Here is an 18,699-nt window from a genome sequence, read left to right on the forward strand (position 1 = left end):
CTGTTCACTGGTAACTCCCAGGATGTTGATATGGGGGATGCAGTGAGAGTAACGCCATTGAATGTTAAGGAACAATGCTTAGATTCTCTCTTATTAGGAAATGCTAATTGCCTGGTATTTCTGTACAGTAAATGTTACTTGGTAGTTTTCAGCCCAAGCCTCGTTGTTGTTCATGTCTTGCTGCATTTAGACATGGATGACTGAAGTATCTGAGGAGTCATGAATCATACTGAATATTGTGTAATCATCAGTGAACTTCAGACCTTATGGTGAAGGGAAGGACCCTGATGAAGCAGCTGTGCATGGTTGGTTCTGGGAAACTACTGAGGAACTAGGACTGTTGTGGTGCAGTTGTTGTGCCCTTATCTCTGACCCAGGTTTGGGTCCCACCTGCTCCAGAAATATGTAATAACATAATTGTGCAGGTTGATTAGAAAACACCGACCCCCAAGGACAATTTTAATGTAGGTTTCAATACATATTAAATTTATTTTAAAAATTGTATGTATGTTGTAGTGACATGGCTGGAAATTTGAATTGTCTAAGTTGCATTTTTTATGAACTGGTGTGCACATTAAAAGAATTAAAAATAAAGTTGGCAGATCTTCAAATTCTTCTGCCTTTTATAGGTATCTCTAGAAAATCCATATTGTAACATGCCATTTTATGAAAGCATTTTTTTTTAGGCATCATGCATGATTTAAAGATTTACCACATGTTAGGACAAATTAGCAATTAATGCTGTCTTTGGTTGAGGTTCATCGCAATTTTTGTTGATTTGTAGTAAAATTGTATCGTAGTATAACTCTCAGCTGAAATTTCAACTGTTTAAGTAAAAATTTAAATTTTCTTCACAGTTGGCATCGAACATGAACAGGAGACTGTTGAAAGTGCAGCAGTTTTTCTCTTCAAAACATTTCATGATAAGGACCACGTTGGACATGAAGAAACAAAAGCTGTTAAACAAATGTTTGGGCCATTTCCTTCTTCAGCTGCCACTACTGCCTGTAATGCAGTATATAGAATCGCTTCAAATTTTAGTGAAGAAGAATTACAGAAATTACTTTGTGCAAATGAACCTGCAGGACAAAATTCTCATGTACACTTTGGTAAAACTATTAAGTTTTCGTTTGACTCATTTGTTTTGGAACCTTCAGAAGAGTTGCCCTTGAACTGGCAGACAGACAACCAAAAGGATTTTAGTCTAGATTATATTAAGTATTTAAACAATAATCAAGGAGATTTTAAAAATGGATCAACTGATAGTTCAGACCTAAAATCTTCAAACAAAGTGGATGGTTCATTTTTAAGGCAAGAGGTTGATAGCTATATTATTAGAACCTTACAAGACTCATCAGATAGACCAATGACAGACGACTTGTACGGAACATTGTTTGAGATGCTGGCATCTACAAAAAGTGATGATGAACTTCAAAATGAGGTAAGCCAGCCTAATAATAGCTACAGCGTAAACTGTGTCGTTGCAGTCATTCAGGTTTTGTTTGTGAACTTCTTTCCAATCATTTTGGTAGCGTTACTTAATGTTTTTCCATTCAAAAAAAGGAGGAAACCCAGTTACAACAGCCTAACGTCAGAGATACTGTGAGAAGAGAAAGCCATGAGAGTGTGTGAGTGCATGTATATGTACGGTTGTGTTGGTGTAAATATTCTAAAATATAGACTTAGAAATCACAGTGTTATAAATTCATTTTGAATTTCATGTTTCAGTGTTAAAGCTTATCACAGTCACTTAAGGTCGAATGTGATACTGTAGCTCTTGAAGAATACTGCTTCAGGTATTGCTGGTTTTTAATATACTTGGGTGGTTATCCCATTCTGAGTGGAAAACAATTTTGTTTTCGGTCTTCTTTTTCTGAATAGCTGTGTTTTTGGACAGTGGGCACCCATAAATCAAATTTAAATGCTATGGAGTTAATGATTATTTGTCAATCCATGATACAATCAATAAATCTCTTAAATGTCCTGATCAGAAAGCAACTAAACCATTCCTGTGATCAGACGGCTGCATAATTCAAGTACTTATTTTATGAGCGATCAATTCTACATTTTAGCACATATTGTTAATTCTCTGGCAGAAAAGCAATGAACTTGTTATTTGCAAAATACTCTCTCTTGTTTTAGCTGTTTGAACTTCTTGGACCTGAAGGATTTGAGCTAATAGAGAAGGTTCTGCAACACAGGAGTGCGATTGTAGAAAACGCTCTGACCCACAGCACAGATCTGAAGCTCCGATATCTTCAGGGTAAGGACGTTGCTTTTTGGAGAAAAAATATGCTGATCCTCTATTTGAAATCATTTCAGGACTGTTGAAAGCTTTTGTCTAGGAAGTGGTATTAGTGAGAACAGCACAGCAGGATAACTTGCATTTATTTAGGATATTTATAGTTTTTTTAAAAAATCCCAGTATGTTTGTTAGAAGCAAAATCAAAATATGGATTAGAAGATGTTGAATTTTCTGACTGGGACAAAAGACCGTGGATTTGGTTTTGTAGTTATTAGCTATAAAAAATGTTGAGCTATCCTAGACTTAATGTCAGTCAAGATAAGAGAAAGCATAAAGGGGTTAGGAGAGATGGTGAATAAAGATAGGTCACTGCAGATGTCCAGGTGAGTTATGACTGCATATGATGATGGCAAGGGGCAACATGTAGACAAGAAAGGGGAAAGGATTGGGGCAGATCTTAAATCGCCCTAGAAATATCTGTATGGGGAAGGAAATCCATTGCTGAAGATACTCTGATTTAATAGCGAAGAATAGAATCAAACATGGTTTGGAAGAAGGTGATGTGGTTGATTATTTCCAAGACGGGAGAAAGGTTGCAGAGGGATAATATTCAAGAGATGCAGTCATGCAATTACATCCAATTTATAACTTTAGTTTGGGTATAACAGCAGTTATAACTTAGTGTTTTAAAGTGATCCATACTTACAAGAATGGTGCATTTAGGAGGTACCAATGAGTTTGGAGAGGAAAGGAAAGCTGAACTTTCCCAAGGACAGTGCTTTTGGATGTATTTTTGAGGAGTGGTGGTAATTGCTTTGAAAAGAGACAGACTAGATTTAAAGTGAGAGAACAATTTCAAAGTCTGAATTAGGTTGCATGCTATCCAAGAAGGAAAACTTTTCAGATTAACAACTAATAAAAGCTTCATGATTCTGCCATCCTTGAAAATTCTTGTTTGTAAGGTAGTGCCAATATGTGCATAAGATGACACAGAACTAGTTAATCTTTTGCTAGCTTGTTTTAGAATATCTGTTTTAATTTTGTGACTGTCATGATATTAAAATTTTCTGTTCACAATCTACATTGCTATACAAAAATTTTTCAAATCTTTATTTGTACTTCCACATACCAAACAGAATGTTCATTGCATGCTCTATAAAACATCAGTCCTTCCTGTAAAATGCAGTCCAGTAATGCATGTGGTACTGTTTTTGAGATTTAATTAAAAGTTTTATATTATCTCATGGCATAATATTCTATACCTTGAGTTACAACCTTGAATTCTAACTTTTTCTTCTGAATAGTCTTATCAACCTTGGGTATTGGCTATAATGTTCTGTGAAGATAAGTGTAAGTCTTCAGGCACTTAGGTTCAACAGTGTATGGAAACTAGAGATCTATGCATCTTGAGCTGAATGTTGCAAGTGTGATGTCCCATAATTAAATGTTTTAAAAAAGATTAGCACTGTATTCACTTACGGAAAAGCTTATTTTTTAAATCCTCCTGTTATGTGAGCACTGTTGGCAAGACCAATATTTGTTGCCTACTCAAAGTTGTCCTTGAGAAAGTGGGGGTGAGTTGGCTTCTTGAACCATTGCAGACCATGTTGGGAATGCTCACAGGTGTTTTGGAGGGAATTCCAGGATTTTCACTTCGTGACGGTGAAGGAACAGTGATATAGTTTCACATCAGGATAGTATGTGGTTTGGAGGGGAACTAGCAAGTATTGATGTTCCATATGTCTGCTACCCTTGCCTTTCTGAGTAGTAGAGGTTACTGATTTGGAATATGCTGTTGAAGGAATGATTTGGAGATACCGGTGTTGGACTGGGGTGTACAAAGTTAAAAATCACACAACACCAGGTTATAGTCCAACAGGTTTAATTGGAAGCACACTAGCTTTCGGAGCGACGCTCCTTCATCAGGTGATTGTGGAGGGCTCGATCATAACACAGAATTTATAGCAAAAATTTGCAGTGTGATGTAACTGAAATTATACGTTAAAAAATTGATTGTCTGTTAAGCCTTTCATCTGTTAGAATACATTAGTAGTTTCACTTCTGTCATGTGTAAATCACAAAACCCTTTTTTTTAAAGTTGCATTCTCGGGTTAGCTGTTAACAATGGTGATAGCTAGACAATATGTTGAAGGTGTTAGCCCCCTGTGTTCTCTGTCTATGACATGATGTTTAGATTGATTCTAATCTAAAAAGTGAGTTAACAGAGTTTTACATGAATGTATGCAGTTTTTGAGCAAAGTGCAATGTAACTCTGCAAGTACAAATTCACCCCACAAAATATATGTGTGCATGTAGGTCGTTGTGTGTGTGTGTGTGTGTGTGTGTGTGTGTGTGTGTGTGTGTGTGTGTGTGTGTGTGTGTCTGTCTGTCTGTCTGTCTGTCTGGGGTGGGGGTTGAGAGTGTGAGAAAAGTGGGTGAATGGGCACCGCACAAAATCAATAGACAGGAGGGTTCCCTCCCAGTTGGGGAACACTTCAGTTGAAGGAGGCTTCAATGATACCTACAGCTGTCCCTGCGTACTGTTAATGGAGGAAGTGAATGTTTAACGTGATTGATTGGATGCTGGTAAAGTGACCTGCTTTGAGCTGGGTGATGAGTATTGTTGGAGCTGTACTTTTCTATGCAAATGGAGAGTATTCCTTCACACTCTTGACTTCTGCTGTGTACCTGCTGGATAAGCTTTGGGGAGTTAGGATATGAATTACTGCAGAAACTTCTATCCTCTAATTCTTGTAGCCAAAAGATTTATAGGGGTGGCCTACTTTAGTTTTCAATCATTGTTCAGGAATTCATTTGATGGTATTGCTGTTGAATGTCAACGAAGATTTTTAGGTTTTTGCTTTTTGGTCATTGAAATTATCTATCTGGCAATTGTCTGCCTTGAATGTTACTCGCCACTTATCAGCTCAAACCTCAATGTTGTCCAGGTCTGGTATATGTAGGCACAGAATACTCCATTATACAAGGAGTAGCAAACAGTATGGCATACTGTGTAATCATGAGTGAAAAATGACACTTGTGGCCATTTCTTTGAGAAAAGATTATTGAACCAACTGAAGCCCTTCCTGATGAAGGGCTTATGCCCAAAACATTGATTTTCCTGCTCTTTGGATGCTGCCTGACCTACTGTGCTTTTCCAGCACCACACACTCAACATCTGAAGACAGTTGGGCTTAGGTCACTTTCCGGAAGAACTCGTGAGTGATGTTCTGGGGTTGGAATGACTGGCCTGTAACAGCCTTTGGCATTAGAGCACCATTTGATCAAGTTTTGCATCCAGAAGCCTTTGCAAAGCTAGAGTCACTGGGAGTCAGGGGAAAGCTCTCTAATGATTTGGAGTCATTCCTGGGACAGGAACATGGTTGCATGTGGCTGGGCTTGATATCCTTCCCTTATTTAGGCTAAGTTGTACTCCTCTCTTGTCATGTTCCTGAGGCTATACTTGATTATGTAGAGCATGAGGGCGGCACAGTATCTCAGTGGTTAGCACTGCTGCCTCACATTGCCATGGACCTGGGTTCAATTCCAGCCTCTGGACTGTGTGTGGAATTTGTACGTTCTCCCCGTATCTGTGTAGGTTTCGTCCGGGTGGTCAGGTTTTCTCCCACAATCCAAAATGCGTGCAGTTAGTTGAATTGGCCATGCTAAATTGCCCATAGTTTTTAGGGATGTGCAGGTTAGGTGCTTTTAGTCAGGGGTAAATGTAAGGTAATAGGGAATAGGTTTGGGTGGGATACTCCTCAGAGGGCTAGTGTAGACTTGTTGGGCTGAACCTTGTCAGGATTCTAGGAATTGTGCAGACCAGAGAAGTAGGGTGGGAAAAGATCAATTCTTAAACCTAGAACTGACTTTCTTTTGCAATCATAAATTGGCTTGATTGGATGTATAGCCTCAGCACGGCTTGATACAAATATGTCTTTTGTAACCAAAATAATTTCTATTTGTCATTAAGTCTGTGTCTGAAAAAATGATTTCAGTAAAATGAATTGTTTTATTATGTCACATTTGCATTCAGTAATTCTTCCAATATATGGATGGAGAAAAATTGCTGACCTGTTAATTCTCTCCCTAAGCGCCTCTGTCTTGCTCTGCTTCTTTTATGATCTCATTAAGGCCCTACCATTTTGACCAAATCTTTGACCTATCATCTCCATATGTGGCTCAGGGTCAATTTCTGTTTGATCATTAGTGGTGTGCAAGTGCAAGTTTTACAGAGAGCCAAATACAACTGATTTAACTCAACAGATGCTTCAAAAAAGTGTTTGGGAGGAAATGCACAACCCATTTATGGCTGTCAAGTCACTGTTCGTTCTGAACAAGAAAAGCAACTGTTAAAACAGTATCGTAGAGAAGAAAAACGTCAAGCCAAGCGAGAGAAAAAAGATGAGGGCGAAATTTCAGGAGATGGTCTGCAAAACTTTGATCCAAAAGAGTTACGTTTACAAAGGTAAGACTATTCAAAATTATATTTGCAACTTGCTTAAGTAATTTATTAATTGTAAAACTTGTGAGTAAAAAGGAATTTTAATTTTGAATTATCCAAAATTTTAGCTGACAAAGGGAATTTTTAAAAATAAATTGCATTTTTGCATTCAGTAATGCCTGAGATTGCAAAAAGATCTGGAAATTGTTAGAGAATTTGGTGGGCAGGAATGCATTACTAGAGGATGAGGGTGTTTTACTTGGTGGTTTAGTCCACTTCTGCTGCACCTAACCTCCCAAACACTGCTAGATCTGACACACACACTTTTTTTTTGTCGGATCAGTTCAAACAGATGCCTGACGGTTTATCAATAGTTTCAGTGCTGTAGATGGCATCCCAAATTGTCCCGTGTTTCATGGTCCCTTACCCCAGTAATCCCTAATCCCAGGACCTGGCCAATTGTTTCACAATTTCCTTCTATATTGTTTCTCATACCCATTTAAATTGCTAGAAGACCCCATTGTAGTTCCCAGATTCCAGCACTGGTCTCTGCCCCGTGCTGATAAATTGCAGTTCTGGTATGCACCACAGGAAAAAATGTTAGATTTATTTTTGAAGTATGAAGATCCCTCTACGCACTGTCATTTTATTGCGAAGTTTGTCTCATATTGAGTAAATTGCAGCATAGAAGTTAACTCCGTTAAAACGGTAAGATTGTGCATTACTTTGCATGCCCACACTTACTAATACTGTGCAGCGACCGATTGGAACTAAATGAATTACCTTAAGGAGGAGGCAGCTTATTAGCAAAGCCCATCAATGGATGAATATTATCTCTTTAACTGTGGTGTCCCTTTCTGACCTTGGTCATTTACTGTGAGGTTTTTCTAGGTTTTAATTTCCTCTTTTTAATGCATCTCTTTCCATTACATTGTCTCATCACGTTGTTTCTGTGTCTCCTTTCCCTATAATTGAGATTTAAACAAAAGTGTACAAACTGGCAAACAGTATTTCCGTGATTGCAGATGAGTTGAGTTTTTTTTTTGGCAGAAATTACCACAGTAGTAAAGGCTAGCAAAAGCACTTTTTAATCAAAATACACATAAAGAAAAATCTCAAGAATTGGTTTGTAACTTTATAATACATAAAACTTTGTTTTAGCTGGCTCCTTATGAATCGGCACTCGTTAAATTGGTAAAACTTGCATATCTCAAAAACCAGAAAAATAAAAAGATAACATTCTTTACAATAGTATCATTGCCATGATGGTCTGACATTAGAGGCACAGACATTATGGTCAATCATCGCAAATCATTGAAGACAGACAAATTAAAGGGTGACTGATGTTAGGAATTCTGCAAAGATATTGCTGAAGTTTTGCTTTAAGCCTTCAACTGTATTTGTGATTTTCACATATATGGCAACAGTTTATTTGGCTGTTTTGACTATCAACATTACTTTATTATTAGAATTACATGGGCTTATCGAAGTATGGAAAATTTTGATCCAGCAATGGTATGTTTTGGAATTGCCCCAGCAGATTAGTAGATCCAGCATTGCTATTCAAGAAGGAAGGGAGAGAGAAACAGGGGACTAAGGCTAGTTAGCTTAATAATGGCTTCCCTTATTAAAATAGTCTTAAAGACAGACTTAGGCATAGAATGGTTGTTGAAATTCAATGTTGCTTTACAAAAGTGGAATCCTGTCTGACAAATTGATCAAATTAGAATTCACTTGGAATGTGGAATCAGTTGATGTAGTGTACTTAGATTTTCAAAGGGCATTTGATAAGATGCCAAACCAAAGGCTGGTACACATTCTAAGGATTTAGGAAGTTATCGATGATACATTCGCATTCCTGGGAGATAACTTAATCAATAGGAAGTATACAATAGAGATGAGTGGAGCATTTTCAAGTTGGCAGGCTATGACCTCGAGTTGTTGGGACCTCAGCTATTTACAATCTGTATTAACGACTTGCATGAAAGGATAGAGGGCAATGTATTTAACTTTGCAGATCATACAAAGCTAAGTGGGAATGCAAGTAAGAGGAGGACCATGCGTTTTTAAAGAGATATGGACAGGTTAAGTGAATGGACAAAAAGTTTGCAAATAGTGGGTCACGTGAGATTTCTTTTTTGTAAGAATATCAAAGCAGTGTTTTAAAAAGCATGAAACTTGTAAATCCTGATGTTCAAAGAGACATGGGAATGCTTGTACAAGGTCCCACAACCAGTTAGGTGTGTAAATGGCATTTTGGCAAAACGGTCAGAACATAAAAAGGAGAAGGAGTAGGCCATGGCCTATTGAGGCTGCTCCACATTCATTAAAACCATGTCTGCTCTTTTCATGGACTCACCTCCACTTAGTCACCTGCTCATCATACCTCTTAATACTTTTGCTGTTCAAAACTCTATCTATCTTTGTCTTAAAAGCATTCAGTGAGGTAGTCTCAATTGTTTCACTGAACAGGGAATTCCACAGATTCGCAACCTTCGAGTGAAGACGTTCCTTCTCAATGCAGTCCTAAATCTGCCCCCGAGTTCTAGTTTCACCTGCCAGGGGAAGCAATCTCCCTGATTCTAAGTTATCTATTCTCTTCATAATTGTATATCTATCTATAAGATCCACCACCTTTCCCCACCCCCCACCCCCCCCCCACCCGACCCCTGCAAAATTATGATGAGTATAGTCCAAATGAGGATAGGAATAAAAGGAAAAGGGAGTCTTCCAAAACTGTATGGAGCTTTGCTCAAATCACACCTGGAATACAATGCAATTTTGGACACTAAGTAAGGGTGTACAGGGGGTTCTTGATTCTATAAATGCTTGACTTACAAATGCCTGTACTTACAAACGTAATTCCAAACAGGAGTGTCATTTTAAAGATTAAATATATAAACATTTCCTGTGCTTACAAACAGCTGCTTTATATTGTCCTACATTATGTTCTGATTTGCATACCAATTGACTTGTGAATGGATTCCAAAACGGAACCTTTTTGCAACTCTGAAACTACCTGGAATTGCTTTGGAGGTAGCACAGGAAAAGTTCAGTAGGTTTTTTTTGGAATGGAAGGTTGTCATAAGATGAGAGGCTGGGTAAATTGGATTTTTTTTTGAGTTTGGAAGCATGAGTAGTTGATCTAGTTAAAACATTCGATTTTGAAGGGGCTTGATAGGGCAGATATTGAAACATTGTTTTCCCTCTCTGTGATATAGAAACATACACACACAGTCAGGAGTATAGGTTAATCATTCAGGCCATATTGAGAAATTTCTGCACTTAAAGTGCTGCAATTCTTTGGAATTTTTACAAAATCGAGGGCTGTGTGGAATGTATGGGAAAGTGGAGTTGAAGCCCAAGATTTGCCGTGGTCATTATCAATAGAGAGCACACTAGGCAGGTTGTATTGTCGCTCTCTTCTATTTCCTATGATCTTGTAGAATGTATCTGACCACTTCCTCAGTACTGCAGTTCTCTGCTACAGAGTGGAGTTGTTTTATACTTCACCTCTGCAGTAGAGTTTGAGCCTGAATGGATTGTTTTTTTACTATGTGAAGATTCATTAAAATGTCAGTTTTAGGGTGGATATTCCAATTAGAGTAAAATGGAGAGGGAAAATTAGGTCTAGTTAAGCTTCAAGACATATATGCAGGTACGATTTTGAAATTGCATTTTCTGTTTTGTATTTGATAGAGAGCTTGCTCTTCAGAATGCACGGATAGCACCAATTCTGACAAGACAGCATGACTATGAACGAATCAAATATCCACATGTTTATGATTCAAAAAGTGAAGCTAAGCAATCCCCAGCTTTTGTTGCTGGTGCAAAGGTATGATTTTTGTTGACTTTGTCCATTCAAGTTGTATTCGTTGGATTTTGAGAAAAAAAAGAAAATGTTCAGATAACATCGGTGGACAGAGGAATAAAGTTAATATTTTAGATTGAGTTTTCATTAGAAAGAGAAATGTGTAACTGGTTTTAAGCAAATTAAAAATGAGTAGGTGGAAAAATATCCATGAAGATCATATTTAGGAGCACATAAATATTTAAATTCATGGTTTATGCTAAGGGTGGCTCTGGTGGGAAGTGAGTTTGATTTCTGCATCTTGGAGTATGAACGAGAAATGTTAATAAAGCAATTGTACTTGACATTAGATCTTTTTTGTGTGATCCTCCATGCGCATAAAAATAGTCACTATAAACGTGGCCTTAAAAGTTGATTTTGAATCAATAAATAACCAATGAAAATAAAGATCTGTTGACTGTCTTGCAGTTGTTAGCAGAATGCTTAATTCTTAACTATGCTCAACTATTCTTAACATCTGTATCATTTATGAAACCTTAATCTATTCATGTGCTAACATATGTACTTTACTGTTGTACAGATATATCTTTCAGAAGATGTTGAGCGAGAGAACAACAAAGTCCATGAACAAGTAGTCATTCCTGCAACACAATCTATGCCAATTGGTATTCAAGAGAAACTGATTGATATTAAAAACTTGGATGAGGTAAATAAATTAATACTCCAGATAAGTTGATCAGAAGGTTATTGTTCATCAGTTGTAATGTGCATACGTTAAATACAATTATGGAATTGATTTTGGAGTTAGTTACAACACAATTGATATAACTTTAAATTTCAGTTAGCATTTTTCTTTTTTTTTTGAGACTACAGCAATACATTTTCCTTCAATTAACAGTTTGCTGTGTTTTTTGAAGATGGTGATTCTGTTCTGAGTTGTTTTTGTCATTGTAGTAGTGAGAAAAGTTTTTAGTTTGTTCTGTGGTTGATACCAACTTCATTCCAGTCTTTTTGGCTTGTGTGCATCTTGTTAAACACCTGTTCAGATGTGTTATGACAACTGTGTGGAAGAGGTTGAAGTCTGGCCTTCTGGCTCAGAGGCAGGGGCACTGCTGCTGCTGTGCCACAAAAGCCCCCTCCTGATTATTTGTTTGTTTGCATGCATTAAAAGAGATCACAGCTGACCTGTTGTTTGGGAATAATGTAACACAGTTAGATAAGCCATCTTAGTGACACAAGATCAATCTTAACGGCACCTACTGTCAGTAAAGCTGCTTCTATTCCATCCCAAAACATGTATTTGTGAATTGCTATCTTCGGGATCCCTGAGACAGGATGAACAGAGTTGTTGGTGAGCCAGCTCTATTCCTCATTTTGTAACCCACTGAAAAATGAAATTTTTGATTTGCTAGATTGTTCTATCAGGAGCTTACAGTGGAGCCATTTAAATCTGTAAAGTTGCCTGGGGTTTTGTGATCACTGGTACATATAATGAAAGTGAACCACAAGAAAAATATATGGAATATTTTAGTTTTTAAAGAGACAATATTCACTTAAGTTTTGAGTTGAATAATTTTTAGGTCGGACGGAATTTGAAAAGTGCGTACAAGACAATTTTCTGGTTCAGTATGTGGATGTACCTACTAGAGAACGTGCAAAACTTGACTTACTCTTGGGAAATAAGGCAGGACAGGTGACTGAGGTGTCAGTCGGGGAGCACTTTGGGGCCAGCGAACCATAATTCTATTTGATTTAAAATAGTGATGGAAAAGAATAGACCAGATCTAAAAGTTGAAGTTCTAAATTGGAGAAAGGCCAATTTTGATGATATTAGGCAAGAACTTTTGAAAGCTGATTGGAGGCAGATGTTCGCAGGTAAAGGCTGGAAAATGGGAAGCCTTCAGGAATGAGATAACATTTGTCCGGAGAAGATATACTCCTGTCAGGGTGAAAGGAAAGGCTGGTAGGTATAGGGAGTGCTGGATGACTGAAGAAATTTGAGGGTTTGGTTAAGAAAAAGAAGGAAGCATAAGTCAGGTATAAACAGGATACATCGAATCTTTAGAAGGGTATAAAGGAAGTAGGAGCACCCTTTTAAGAGGGAAATCAGGAGGGCAAAAAGGGGACATAGCTTTGGCAAATAGAATTAAGGAGAATCCAAAGGGTTTTTACAAATACATTTAAGGACAAAAGGGGAACTAGGCAGAGAATAGGGCTCCTCAAAGATCAGCATGGTGGCCTTTGTGTGGAGCTGCAGAAAATGGGGGAGATACTAAATGAGTATTTTGCATCAGCATTTACTGTGGAAAAGGATATGGAAGATATAGACTGGAGGGAAACAGATGGTGACATCTTGCAAAATGTCTATATTACAGAGGAGGAAGTGCTGGAGATCTTGAAGTGGGTAAAGGTGGATGAATCCCCAGGACCTGATCAGGTGTACCCGGGAACTCTGTGGGAAGCTAGAGAAGTGATTGCTGGGCCTCTTGCTGAGATATTTGTATCATCGATAGTCACAGGTGAGGTGCCTGAAGACTGGAGATTGGCTAATGTGGTGCCACTGTTTAAGAAGGGTGGTAAGGACAAGCCAGGGAACTATAGACCAGTGAGCCTGACCTTGATGGTGGGCAAGTTGTTGGAGGGAGTCCTGAGGGACAGGATGTACATGTATTTGGAAAGGCAAGGACTGATTCGGGATAGTCAACATGGCTTTGGCTTGGGAAATTATGTCTGTCAAACTTGATTGAGTTTTTTGAAGAAGTAACAGAGGATTGATGAGGGCAGAGTGGTAGATGTGATCTATATGGACTTCAGTAAGGCGTTTGACAAGGTTCCCCATGGGAGACTGATTAGCAAGGTTAGATCTCATGGAATACAGGGAGAACTAGCCATTTGGATACAGAACTGGCTCAAAGGTAGAAGGCAGAGGGTGGTGGTGGAGGGTTGTTTTTCAGACTGGAGGCTTGTGACTAGTGGAGTGCCACAAGGATCAGTGCTGGGTCCTCTACTTTTTGTCATTTACATAAATGATTTGGATGTGAGCAGAAGAGGTACAGTTAGTAAGTTTGCAGATGACACCAAAATTGGAGGTGTAGTGGACAGCAAAGAGGCTTACCTCCGAATACAACAGGATCTTGACCAGATGGGCCAATGGGCTGAGAAGTGGCAGATGGAGTTTAATTCAGATAAATGCAAGATGCTGCATTTTGGGAAAGCAAATCTTAGCAGGACTTATACACTTAATGGTAATGTCCTTGGGAGTGTTGCTGAACAAAGAGACCTTGGAGTGCAGGTTCATAGCTCCTTGAAAGTGGAGTTGCAGGTAGATAGGATAGTGAAGAAGGCATTTGGTATGCTTTCTTTTATTGGTCAGAGTATTGAGTACAGGAGTTGGAAGGTCATGTTGCGGCTGTACAGGATATTGATTTGGCCCCTGTTGGAATATTGCATGCAATTCTGGTCTTCCTATCGGAAATATGTTGTGTAATTTGAAAGGGTTCAGAAAAGATTTACAAGGATGCTGCCAGGGTTGGAGGGTTTGAGCTATATGGAGAGGCTGAACAGGCTGGGGCTGTTTTCCCTGGAGCATTGGAAGCTGAGGGGTGACCTTTACAGAGGTTTACAAAATTATGAGGGGCATGGATAGGATAAATAGACGGTCTTTTCTTTGGGGTTGGGAAATCCAGAACTAGAGGACATAAGGTTAGGGTGAGAGGGGAAAGATATAAAAGAGACCTACGGGGCAACGTTTTCACACAGAGAGTGGTACGTGTATGGAATGAGCTGCCAGAGGAAGTGGTGGAGGCTAGTACAAATGCAACATTTAAGAGGCATTTGGATGGGTATATAAATAGGAAGGGTTTAGAGGGATATGGACCGGATGCTGGCAGGTGGGACTAGATTGGGTTGGGATATCTGGTCGGCATGGACGGGTTGGACCGAAGGGTCTGTTTCCATGCTGTACATCTCTGACTCTATGAATGACTTGATAATGTACTTTTGAGGATTGAATGCTTCTGATATGATGCTGTCAGCATCACACAGATATATAAGTTGGACTGACATTTGTGTATTCGTGCAAGTTCGTATACTCAATGTTACACAAACTGCTGTCACTGTACATCATTAATGCTGGTACTGATTGATAAAATTTGATGAGCTTCGAAGGCTGCAAAATTTGCTGTTGGTTGAGTTTCTCATTTTGTTGAGAAATGTTTTAATAAAACACTGCAGTTATGTCGTTCAGCATATTTCCAACATTTTCTTTTTATGTTTCTGCTAAGTGTGATGGTCAGACTGTTCTGCTATTGAAATTTATTTAATATTTCTCATCACTGAAATGATTACTCTTTGGATTGCATTTGTTTTTTATTTCAGTGGAGACTCAGTTATGATCTGTTGATTTCATCTCCACCTTCTGACAACAGAAAAATTGAGAATTTTTGTTCCCTAAACATTCTGGTTTTGATGTTCCATTTGTGATCTGTGAGTTGGTTTTAAGTGAGATTGGAAACTAATATTTTGAGTTTGGGTGGTAGCTTAATTTATCTCCAGTTTAGTTTGTCATGGGGGTCCTGGCAGCCCATTTGAATCAGTGAGGGGAGTTTTTGTTTTAACGTTTTACTACTTGTGAATCTGTGAATTGGCAAGTCTGTACTCAAGTTGGGGTTGGTTAACTCACTTGGCTGGATTGTTGGTTGTGATACAAAGTGATGCCAACAGTGTGGGTTTAGTTACTGCATTGACTGGGGCTATCATGAAGATCTCTACTTCTCAGTTTCTCACCGCACCTGAGGTGTGGTGACCCTCTGTTTAAACCACCACTAATCGCTTCTCTGTAATGAGAGAATGGCTGTATAGTTTAGTAGGACTATGGAAACATTACCTTTTACTCAAGTGCAATTATATAGACTATCCAGTTCACAAAAAAAATGTTTTCAAGTATTTGTCCCAGTGTGAAAGATGTACAGGTAGAAGATCCTTTATCCGAACATCTAAAAACCGAAAAGCTCCAAAATCCGAAGATTTTTTGTGAAGTTTTTTTCTCATTAACAAGGTTGCTTGGCAAGCAAACAGTTAATCCAAGTCGACACCAACTCAAGGCGTGTCACTCAGATGCGAGGTGGGGGGCATGGCCAAGCACATTCCTATTTAGAAGTCTGCTCCTCCGGTAAGATTTTTAAAAATTTCATCATTAAACTGTCACTTATTCTGAAAAATGAAAAATTCTGAATTCCGAAAAACAGCTGGTCCTGAGCATTTCAGATAAAGGATCTTCTACCTCTAAATGCATGTAACAAATTTATCTCCTTGTGTAAAAGACTTAGTCTTTACTGCAAACCCTTCTTATTTGGGTAATTCTCAATTTTGTCAGAAGTATAAACCTGGCATTATTCGATCATCCATCTCTTGTGCATTTGACCAGAATGTTTTTCCCTTGATGCCATGGGAAAGCGAAATTGGATGAGGTGAACATGGATGACCAATCCAGTCTCCAGATATTTTATGACGTTATGAAAGTTGTTAGTTAACCTGTTTTGATTCATAGAGCTACTCAAATTTTGATGCGCAAATACCCCAATGAGCGATATTTTCTTCGTCCCTACAAGTTTTCCCTATTAAAGTCCATTCTTTCAATTTTTAGGAAAAACCTATTTAGGGACTCAGAATAATTTTTTTTTGAAACTGAGCCTTCTTGGTGCTCTGTCTTAGTCCTTAAAATGGATCTTTAAAATGTTAGAATGCAAATGCAATTCCTTTATTCAAAAACAGAGGGAACTGGAAAGCATGGGCTAATTAGCTGAATGTCTGCCACAGGGAAGGTGATAGAAGCTCTTATTAAAGATGATGTAGCAGGGCATGTGGATAAGCTTCAAGGTGATCAGGCAAGAGCATGGTTTTGTGAAATGGAAGTTATGCTTAAACAGTTGGAGTTCCTGTAGGAAGTTAAGGGCTACAAAGGTTATTGCAGAAAATAAAAGCTCAAGGTGTAATGCCTTGGCATTGATAAAAAGTTGGCTAGTCAGCAGAAAATGTCAACATGTCATTTTCTGATTGCCAAGATGCAATGAGTGGTGTTAAGTTCTTAAGCTTTGGGGTTTCTTTATTTTGATGAAATTTTTGAAAACATGGTTTGGTATCAGGCTCATTTGGTAAGTCTCCTGTGAATTACCTTGGAACATTTTTTGTGCATTAAATGCACTATATAAATAGGCATTTTTGTTTGTATTAAAACATAATAGAAATTCAGAACTCTAACATGGAATCAAGTTGGATATTATTGTGCTTCAAGAGGTTTAGTGCAAGTGAGAAAAAGAGTTAAGGATATGAACAGGGATCAGGGATGTTGCCAAGAGCAACACTTGTTGCCCATTGCTCTCTGAAAAGGTGGCTGTGAGTGTTGTCTTGCACCATTATCAGGACTAGAAAGAAACCTCTCGGTGTCAGAATTGTGATGAAATTTCTAAGCTATCAAAACTGAAGAGTCAATTGAGTAAGAGATCTTAAAGTTAAGGTAGGAGTAATACTTATCTGGGATTGAGTATCCTTAAAGGATATTACAGATATGAAGGTGGAGTGATGAATTACCAGTTACTTTGATCTGAATGGTGACATGCTTGGTGAAACTGCATCCATCCAGGTAAGTGAAACTTATTCCACCAGTTCTGTCACCCCCCCCGACATGCCTTGTAGATGGTTTGAATAGTCAGTTAATGAATCACTTACCTCAAAATGCTAAAAAGGAATGTTTGACAATGTTTTGGACCAGGCCAAACTACTCAAAACATTCTTAAGCAGGCAGCCCAGACCATAATTTTGCAATTTGTTTCGGTAAGTGTACAGTGAAAATTATCTGGAGTAAGCTAGCTAGGTTGACTACCAGATTTTAAACAGACAAAAATTTATTCACAAGATTACACAATGTAACACACAGAACAGAATAAAGAACACCTACAGAACTGTCTATCCAAACTAGACTTAATTATGCTTTTCTGAATATACAACAGTACCAATAAGCAATCCTCCTTAAAAACCAGTAAAAAATGGAACAAATGCTTACAGGTTGAAGTTAGAAGGGCAGGAGAGGAGACAGTTTGTGCTTCTACACAACTCACTGTTGAACTCCCAACTAGTTCTGGACTGAATTGCTCAGCTCGAGATCTGACCACTCCCCTTTCGTTATACAGGTCACTTTTAAAACATGACCACTTTGGCCTGAAGTCTCATCTGTTTACACATAAACAAAAGGACTTCTCAATACCGTTTAATCTCTGTACCAAGCCAGTCTAATTGGAACTGGGAGCTAGTTTATGACCCCTCTGAAAATTTTCAAGGACACAGTATCCTTGAGAAAAGGAACAGCTTTTAGAAAAAAAAGAGGCCTTCGTTGTGACAACAAGTTGTTACATTTGCAGATGCCACACCTCCCTGCTATGTACTGATGGAGGAGAGCAAGATTTTAACATTGCAAATATCGTGTCAAACAAGTTGACTGGCATGACCCCAAACTTAACTGGATGAGTTCTATAAATACTGTGGCTGCAAGAGTAGAGTGTGTTTCAAGTTGATGTGTTCCGAAGTATATTAGCATAATGAGTGGTAGTGCATGATGCATAAACTGCTCGTCAACTCTTGCTGTCTTTGCTGACAATTGGTATAACTAGTTGAAAAAGAGACCTGAGTACATAAGCCTCTTGCACTAATATATACAAATGATAGTGAGAAGAAGGACGGTTAATATAGGATTGAAAGTGTTATATCTGAGTGCAAGCAGTATAAGGAATAAGGTAAATGAGTTTGTGGCGTAGATCGAAATTGGCAGATATGACGTGGCTGCAACGGGTTAGGATTAGGAGCTGAATGTTCAAGGTTATGCATCTTATCGGAAAGATAGGCAAGTGGGCAGAGGGGGTGGGATTATTGTTTTATTAGAAATAAAACTAAATTAGTAGTTAGAAATGAAGTGGGGTCAGATGGTGTAGAATCTGTGTGGGTAGAATTGAGGAACTGCAAAGGTGAAAAAAACTATAGTTGGAATTATGTCCAGGCCTCCAAATGGTAGTCAGGAGCTAGGGCACAAGATACACCAGGAGATAGAAAAGATGTATAGGGAAGGCAAAGTTACAGTGATCATGGGGAGTTTCAATATGAACGGGTCTCAGAAAATCAGGTTGGTAGTGGGTTGCAAGAAAAGGAATT

The 18,699-nt window shown here is 38.4% G+C and overlaps 1 protein-coding gene across 3 annotated transcripts in view; it reads left to right on the forward strand.

Moving 5' to 3' along the window:
• Positions 1-18,699, forward strand: part of ascc3 (activating signal cointegrator 1 complex subunit 3) — a 550,255-nt gene that overhangs the window by 51,084 nt on the left and 480,472 nt on the right. For all 3 annotated transcript variants that reach the window (XM_072553139.1, XM_072553156.1, XM_072553148.1), the window contains exons 4-8: positions 858-1,441; positions 2,143-2,263; positions 6,512-6,713; positions 10,389-10,524; positions 11,081-11,206. In XM_072553139.1, coding sequence (XP_072409240.1) covers positions 858-1,441; positions 2,143-2,263; positions 6,512-6,713; positions 10,389-10,524; positions 11,081-11,206 — 1,169 coding nt within the window. The remainder of the gene's footprint in view (positions 1-857; positions 1,442-2,142; positions 2,264-6,511; positions 6,714-10,388; positions 10,525-11,080; positions 11,207-18,699) is intronic.

Source organism: Chiloscyllium punctatum, chromosome 3 (assembly GCF_047496795.1).
Source record: "Chiloscyllium punctatum isolate Juve2018m chromosome 3, sChiPun1.3, whole genome shotgun sequence".
NCBI classification, from domain to species: domain Eukaryota; kingdom Metazoa; phylum Chordata; class Chondrichthyes; order Orectolobiformes; family Hemiscylliidae; genus Chiloscyllium; species Chiloscyllium punctatum.